The following is an 8,753-nucleotide window of genomic DNA, read 5'->3' on the forward strand; positions in this document are numbered from 1 at the left end:
TATCTTTACTATTTTATTACTACATAGTCATTTTGTTTTTATTCTTCCAAAAATTCAAAGTGGGACTAGTGGATGTTTTCACTATGTTCATGTAAAAAAAAAATAAATCTATGAGTTCCTCGTGAGCTTGAAGAGCGCCAGAAGTTAAAGTTGCAAGAGACATGCGTTTCACTACTTACTAAACAAAGAAACTAGCCTTTTCTCGAAAGGATAATCACGTGTAATAAAAAATGGATTGTATGTGACAACAGGCGTCGGAGATGTCGGTGGTTAAATATCGACGAAAAATAATTTGATTTCATAAAGTTGTTTTACTAAATAACGGCCCAATAGAACCTTTATTCGGAGGATAATTCTGTCAAAAGATGACTTTTTTGTTTTAACAGAAAATCATTTTGTAATTTTTAATGATTAATATAAAAAAATCCTGGATAACAATTTATACATGACAAATGAATATAAAATTTGAAGACAAAATTTTATAAAGGAAAAAGTTTAGATTGGCGATATAGACACCAAAAATCACTGTCTGCAAAGTTCCGTCCAAACCCAAATCCTCAATTGCTAAGGATGGAAGTCCCACAATACTTCATAAGAATTATTGGGAGTTATTTCAGTAGTATGATTCAGAAGCTGGATTAAAAACTTACAAGATCACGGTGGCGTTCCTCAGGCTTCAATTTAGGGACATTGCATTGGAACATTATGTATGATATGATGTTCAGGCCAGAAGAAACTGTTACGCTCGGCTTTGTGGAAGATCTGGCTATCATCGTTCGTGGGAAAGTCTAGGATGAGATTTGTTACAACGGGAACATGGCAATCGTTACCATTGGTCAAGGGCTTTCAGCGGTAGGCCTCTTTATTATGGACGATAAAACAAAGGCAGTTTTGATAACCAGTAGAAAACTGAGGTAGACAAGTGGTGCACTATCCTCACCACATATGCCGATGACACATGTGTGCTCGCAGTTAATAATAACTCTTTAATTGCATCTCAAACTCTCCGATCACATATCACTACCCTCAAAGAATGGTTCCAAAAACGGAGGATTAAAACTAATCCCATCAAATCACCTTTACCTTCGTCATAAACCTACCAACTCTACAGTATCCTTTAAACATTATTAAAGGCTCTTGCCCCTATCGAATCCGCTACCTTGGACTGCAACTGAACAAACGACTAACCTGGAATCCTCATACAAGATTGAAAAGATAGGAAACTGCACGTTGATTCCGACTATTACAGCACTTACTAGACAAACGGCCTAAACTTCCAATCCTTTACAAAATACTGTAATAAGGCCCTCTTATTACCATCTTGACATACGGAGTTGAGTTTTCTGGCTCCACTAAACCATCGAATTTCTCTCGAATCCAATCTTTATAATCCAAAATCCTCAATGCTCCTTACTTTGTCACGAATAAAATCATAAATGAAGACCTTAATGTTCCATATGTAACCAATCTACTCCGAACCAGATATCAATCCTTCCACTATAAACTTCCTAACCACCCAAACAGACTAGCTTCTAACCTTGCTTCCTCTTCCATTCCCGACAGCACTCCGAGGCGCCTGAAAAGAAGATGGCCTCGAGACCTTTTAATGTATAAATATTTTTAGAATGCTACCAATGGCTAGTTTCTCTTCATGCTTGTACCACTCCATTATAATCTTAGATCAAATCTACTAAATATATTTTTATGTGAAACAGTTGTATTCACATAATTCAGTTATATCATTAAAAATATATATATAAAAAAATTTTTACTGTATAATATCTATATCGTCTCCATAGTATTATCTTAACTGTATTATCTATCTGTATATGCTATTAATTTTTTTTTCATGAATGTAAACTTTCACATAACATTGTACTTTTAAATTATTTTGTCATAACTATTAAAATTATCAATGTAGTTATTATATTATTATTACTATCAATAAACCTTTGCTATAATTATTTAATTATTATGTATGTTTAGTTTTACACCATTCTATTTAATCGTCTTAACAACTTACTTTATCTAAACATTTTACGTTTTTACTGATATTTTATTTTTCCTTCACTATATATATCCTTACTGTATGTATTGTTTAAATTCTTTTACATTTATTGTATTGTCTTCATTGTATTATCTCAAATTTATTTTATATCTCTTATGTCACTTTTGTTTTTTAATCAATTATGTATTCTATCATTTAATTTCTATTTATGTTTTCTTTATTATATAATAATTATAGTTATTATTATTTTATTTTTATATCTTTTTCTTGTATTTCACTTGTATATATATTCGTTTTTAATCGTCCTCTTCCCCCGCTCCATTTCTATATCCCACATTCGCTTATTTCATTTAGTTGGCTGTCTTTAAACAGGACTGGTAGGTGGTTCTGATTTTTCTTTATTTATTTATTATTATTATAATTTCATTCTTTATTTATTCTATCTTGACCTTTATTTATTCTTATCTTATTTCCTAAGTTTTCCGTCTCTTAGTTTGTATAATTTTGTTTTTTATTTCTCTTGTATCTACTTTTCTATTTTTACGTGTTACTACGTCTATGTTATTTATTTTTATATGTACTTATTATTGTACATGTTATTTTTGTTCATTTTTATATGTAGTTGTTAACTATTTTGGTTCCTTTTTGACCACACTCCCAAACTTCTTCATATTCAGTTACGGTCAGTCATTTATATGTATAATGCAATATTGTTTGGTACGAATGCTCTTAGAACCGATTCTGTCTTTCAACTTGAGGTGGCCCATCCGAGGATCACTCCATTCCAACCAGTCCACGCCAATATGCTTTGGTAAAATAATAGAAACAAATGAATTTTCGTCTATAATAGATTATAACTTTATTTTAGGGTGGTTGATTTGGCTTGCTTTTGTTTCCATAAGGTTCAGCTTAAAAAAATACTTATTTCATTAAACACTCACTTTTGGCCCCTACTATCTATGTATGGACTATACCAGGGTGTTTCGTGGTTAAATGGCCCAACTGAAAATATGAATTAAGAACCTCAGAACAAGAAAAAAATTTCCTCTGAAGGTATGTCCGCAAATACTAAGCGCTTTGCGACAATTGGTTATTATGACTCTGCTTTAGAACTATCAACAGATAAAATTTGTGCTCTCCGTGTTTTAATTAGTGAAAGAACTACTCAACATTCAGATTCAATAATTAACCCTAGTTTAAGATCGATTATTTTAAAATTCTATAAGTTTAGTTAATTAAATTAATAAGTTTTTGATAAAAATTCTAGAATGAAGGTTAAATTTATAGGTTATGTTATGTAATATTTATATTAATTTTATTATAAAGATTTAATTTGCTGATATTTACGTTTCTTTTCATTTCACACTTGTTTATTTTGATCCTTTTTATAATGAAAATAGAGTAAATCAAATGTTATAGCTGACAAAATTTTTAAAAACACAAGGGTGTGGATATAGACACTTGTTGCTTCCTTTGTTTACCAATCATTTGTACAAGTCTTGGATTTGCGGCAAATGACAAACATGTAAATCCAGCTCAAAGATTTTGATTAAACTCAGCTTATCAATGTACAATGCGTATGAATTAGACCTTGAGCGGAATGAAGACAAGACGGTGTACATGAAAAGCTCAAGAGAGGATAAAGAAGAGAATAGCAAAGTGTCGTTCAGAGACCACAGTTTCAATTCTTTAAACCAGTTTATGTACCTGGGAAGCCTGGTTACAGATGATAACAAAGTAGAGAGCAAATAGGAAAGAAATGTTGTTTCTCACTGTAAAAAATACTGAATTTTAGAGCTCTTTCTAAAAGGATGAGAGTGGTCATTTACAAAACCATCGGAAGGCCAATAGTGATCTATTGGGGAGAAACATGACCCTTGGCAAGAAAAGCAGAACAGATTTTCAACTCCTGGGAGGGAAAGGTATTGAGAAGGATATGGGAAGAAGTCTCGTAGAATGGAGAACAAGAAGGAATGAGGAACTAATACTGTACGGGCAGCATTGTGGTGTTAGTTAAAAGAGCAAAATTAAGATGGTTAGGACACGTTAAGGAGATGCCCGATGAAAGGGTACCCAAAAAGATGGTTTATGGCAAATAGATGGAAAACGGATCAGATGGCTGGACGATATGGAGGAGGATTTGAAGCTCTTGAAGGCTGGCAGATGGGAAAGAAAGCAAGAGACCTTATAGATTGGTTGGTTGGTTGTGGAGGAGGACCGTGTTCTTGCAGGACCTTAGTGCCATAATAATAACAATAAAGCTATCTTTAATATCATCTAGGTCTTAGATAGTTTAACAGGGCTAAAAAAATCTAAAGTATTTTTAATTTTATTTATTTGAAATCATTAACAATTTTACACTGTTTAAAATAATTTAAAAAAATTAAAATATGAAATATTTTTTACTATTAATTAAAGGAGAAACATCGAGAGACAGATCCAGCAGTTTACATAATGAAAAATCGCACAGCCGAGCGTGCCCGATCTCTTCCGATTTCATGAGTGCACAGCTTTGTTATATCTTTCTATAAGCTTCCTTTCTTGGCCGAAATAAAATTGATACTCGTTATCTGCTCATCGAAAAACCCTAAGATAAGAATTTTTATAGCAACGAAAAATAAAAAAATAATTGGTTGAAATTTTCGCTTTTCCTTGGTGTTGAATGTGAAAGTTTTATGATGCATGCACCTCGCCAGATTTATTTGGAGGGTTATTTTGGTACTTCATTACTTAGAAGTATTTGGTATGGAGTGGTTGGAATGAAGAGGTCGTAAGTGGGCCATCTTAATGGTGGACCTGCTCTTGAGAATTAATATGATATAATTTGTTCCTCTTCAATAGAAAGAACATTAAATTATGAAATCTTTATTGGAAGAAGATAGGTGACCTATGAAGAAGATTGTAGGAAGATAGTCTGGGTGGCGGTCAATAAAGGTAGCGAAATAGTAAACGAAAATTATTTATTGTTAACCAATGTTTCGCCCTACTTTGCAGGGATTCATCAATGGCAAGGGAATGATAAACTCATCATCACCGTTTCATCTCGTAATTCAATCTTACAACCCTGACAAAGCGCTGCAAAGTGGGGCGAAACGTTGGTTAAGAATAGGTGTATTCATGATCTTTGGTTTAACATGTTAAACCGTGTTAAATGGAAAAACTCATGTTAAATCGAAAAAAATTGCCTTCTTTTACCGTGGTAAAACGAAATAGCATTTAACATGGCTGAGAGTCTGTTACTTGGTCTGTTAAATGGAGAATGACGTCACACAATAGACCAGTTGAGATCGCCGCCATTTTTATTGTGACAGCTCAGTTCTTTCGTGTGTTTGTGGTATTCATATCCCTGTTATTAAACCAGAATGGATAATTTTAATGATACATTTGAGAAAAAAAACAATGTAATTTCATTCTACTATCTGAAAATTTGTAAACGCTCGCCAGATAAAAATCTCACTATATGAACCATGTAATTATTCTTAGGGGACATATGTCCCAGAATAAAGTTATTTTTTCATTACATTTTATAAGCTAAACTTTCACACAAATTCCACTTTTCACTCACTCTAGGCATGTTGTAATTAATTACTTAAATCAAAATTGAAGTAAACAATAACATGAGGGTCTGGAAGGAAGGTTATAAACATAAAGGCTTATACAACAAGTTGCTGAGAAAATCCGCTAGGGGCTCTTGTGCATTTAACGTTTAACATGACTTCAAATAGGGCTGCTCACAATCTTATAGTTATAACATTTAACATGGTAAAACATTTTACATTTAACACAACATCATGAATACCCCTAATGAATAAAATAGGTTTATTTTACCATTTCGATACCTTTATTGAACGCCACCTAGAAGACTATCTCCCTACAATCTATAAAATCTTTACTTAAAAAAAAAAAAAGTAAAAATTGTAAGCATATAACAAATTATAAATATAACAAATTTCTTTTATTTAATATTAATTAAATTTATTTTAATTAATATTATGTAAAAGAAAGTTGGTTAAAATAACTCAAAAAGTAATAAAACTATATTTAATTTGAATTCTTGATTAATACTGGTCTGTTTATCAATTATAATAAAAATATCCATTTAGTCTCAACATGTTTATTTTCTTATTATTCTACTCCTACGTTTCGGTCATTCTCAAGGTCAACTATTGATTAAAAATTTCAATTACACTCAAAATATTCTGTATTATAAATTATTCTACCTTAAATAAAATCGGATAATTGATAATACAGACTGCTTTTGGAATTAATTTTTAATGTTTAAATAAAATAATTTTTATCCAATTTTAGTCCCAAAACAATTTATACTTCTTTATAAATCCGACGTTTCGGCCAACACGGCCATCCTCAAGGCCTCATTACAATTTCAGAACCGCATTAATTTTAAAAAAAACTTTATGCAGGCCATTCTGCCCACGTCAATAATTTCAGTCTACAATTACCCAATTTAACATATTGAATTAAAAACTTTTTATTTTTTTAAGATTGGCTGTTATTAAAAGTTTTTAATTTATTGAGGATGGCCGATTTGGCTGAAACGTCGGACTTATAAAGAAGTATAAATTGCTTGAGACTATAATTGGATAAATATTATTTTATTTAAACAATAAAAACCAGTCTCAAGAAAGTGTAAAGACTTTATATAAAGTTAATTTTAACGTTTTGAGTGTAATTGAAATTTTTAATCAATAGTTATCCTTGAGAACGGACGAAACGTAGTAGTAGAGTAATAAGAAAATAAATATGTTGATACTAAATGGATATTTTTATTATAATTGGTAATGAAACTGATTATTATGAGCCAACGTTTCGCCTCACTTTGCAGGGCTTACCTCCATTCAGTAAGCCCTGTTGAAGCATTGCATAGTGGGACGAAACGTTGGCTAGTAATCAACAGTTTTATAACTATCTTCCTTCTAAATACTACAGATAGTCAATCAGTGATCTTCCAATTAATATTATAATACATCTGTATTTTTGAGCATAATTAATAATAAAAACTAAACTTAGTTGTGAGTTATACAAATTAATCTGACAGCAATAAATTGTTTATCAGAGAGACATTGAACTACTCAACCTTTGTACGGTATAATTAACTGGGAGGCTCGCCTGTTACGTAATGATGAAGAATGAAACTGATTAAGAAATGATTAAGAATGAAACAAACAAAAAAACATTGCTTCGGACAGCACAAATCAACAGGACTAAACTGTGTTTATGCAAAAGCTATAAATTTATTCAACGATCAAGGTCTTTTGAGTTTATAATCGAGGATTTTATTGTTTATAATAAAATTTGTTTAGAAATTAGTGGAGATATATTTAGAGTTTTAGAGAGAAGCTTTCTTCTTAATAAACTAGTTTTGAAACGGAGAAATACCTCCTGAACCCGAAGATTGCCGAAGTAACACGAATTCCAACAACATAAATATAGATAACACAGTGGACTGTTCAGTTATCACTTTCGTATGATAGCAATATTTTCTTGTTGCATAATACTTTAAATGCATTTATAATTTTTATCTTTACTGTAACCAGTTTTAGTTTATTACATTGAATTGTAAAATATGGTACCTCGAAGGAGAGTTTTGGACTTAATTCAGGCTATATCTGCCGCGGCGTAAGTAGATGTTTTGATTTTTTTTACAATATTTTTTATAAAATAACAACTTACAATTTAATTTTTTTTTTTTAGATGTAAATGTCCTGCTCATTCTCATGCCGGACCCGTGGTTATTACAGGCAGGAATTCTGGTTCCTGTGAAACAGCTTTACCTCCAACTGACTATGCTTTTGAAGTAATTGAGGTTTTTTTTTCTTATATAATTAAATTATTGCAATATTGATTTTTATTTAGAGTGAATATTGTTCGATAGATGGCCTGTTCTACAATCAGATATGGTCCCGGTGTAACAAAAGAAATCGGACAAGATATGGTTAACATGCATGTTAAGAATGTCTGCGTTATGACAGATCCTATCATAGCGAAACTTCCCCCTGTCAAAGCTGTACTCGATTCTCTTACCAAGAATAAAGTCAACTTCAAAATTTACGATAAAGTAAGAGTTGAACCCACTGACAAGAGGTATAATTACAATGCAGTGTTACTTTTTTTTTTATATTATTTCATTCTTTTTAATTTAATTTTTTTTTAGTTTTGAGGATGCCACTAACTTTGTACGAGGAAATGACTTTGATTGTTACATAGCAGTTGGAGGTGGCTCTGTAATTGACACGTGTAAAGCTGCCAACTTGTACTCTTGTGATCCTGAAGCGGAATTTCTCGATTATGTAAATGCCCCCATCGGTAAAGGAAAACCTGTCACAGTGCCATTGAAACCATTAATTGCAGGTATTTACTACTCGTTGATTATTATAAAATATAATTTATTAAATAAATCAAAACTTGTATCCTTTTTTGTCTCAACACTTTTCGTTATAAAATGGTTTATGTATATGGTAGTGACTTGGTGGATAATTTTATAAGAAGATTTAGGTATTTATGATTTTAAATAAAAAAATAGGTTTTTAACTTAAAATTAATGAATGACCTGGGCAGAATAGCCTGCAAAAGAAATTTTAATGTGAGGAAGAATTTATAATTGAAGATGTCCTTGAGGATGGCTGAAATGGCCGAAACGTTGGACTGTTTGAAATAAAAAGTGTTGAGACAAAAAAGGATACAAGTTTTAATTTATTTAATAAATAATTACCTGTCTCAAGAAATT

At 31.4% G+C, this 8,753-nt stretch overlaps 1 protein-coding gene across 1 annotated transcript in view; it reads left to right on the top strand.

Annotated features, from left to right (window-relative positions):
- Positions 1-7,285: 7,285 nt before the first annotated feature.
- The window catches only part of LOC106684310 (probable hydroxyacid-oxoacid transhydrogenase, mitochondrial), a gene marked incomplete at its 3' end in the record, with an annotated part of 7,296 nt that continues 5,828 nt past the window's right edge, over positions 7,286-8,753 (top strand). Inside the window, 4 exon segments of the mRNA XM_024362475.2 lie at positions 7,286-7,645; positions 7,721-7,823; positions 7,902-8,110; positions 8,181-8,377. Coding sequence (XP_024218243.1) covers positions 7,593-7,645; positions 7,721-7,823; positions 7,902-8,110; positions 8,181-8,377 — 562 coding nt within the window.

Source organism: Halyomorpha halys, unplaced genomic scaffold (assembly GCF_000696795.3).
Source record: "Halyomorpha halys isolate HHAL.00 unplaced genomic scaffold, Hhal_1.1 Scaffold570.1, whole genome shotgun sequence".
Classification (NCBI taxonomy): domain Eukaryota; kingdom Metazoa; phylum Arthropoda; class Insecta; order Hemiptera; family Pentatomidae; genus Halyomorpha; species Halyomorpha halys.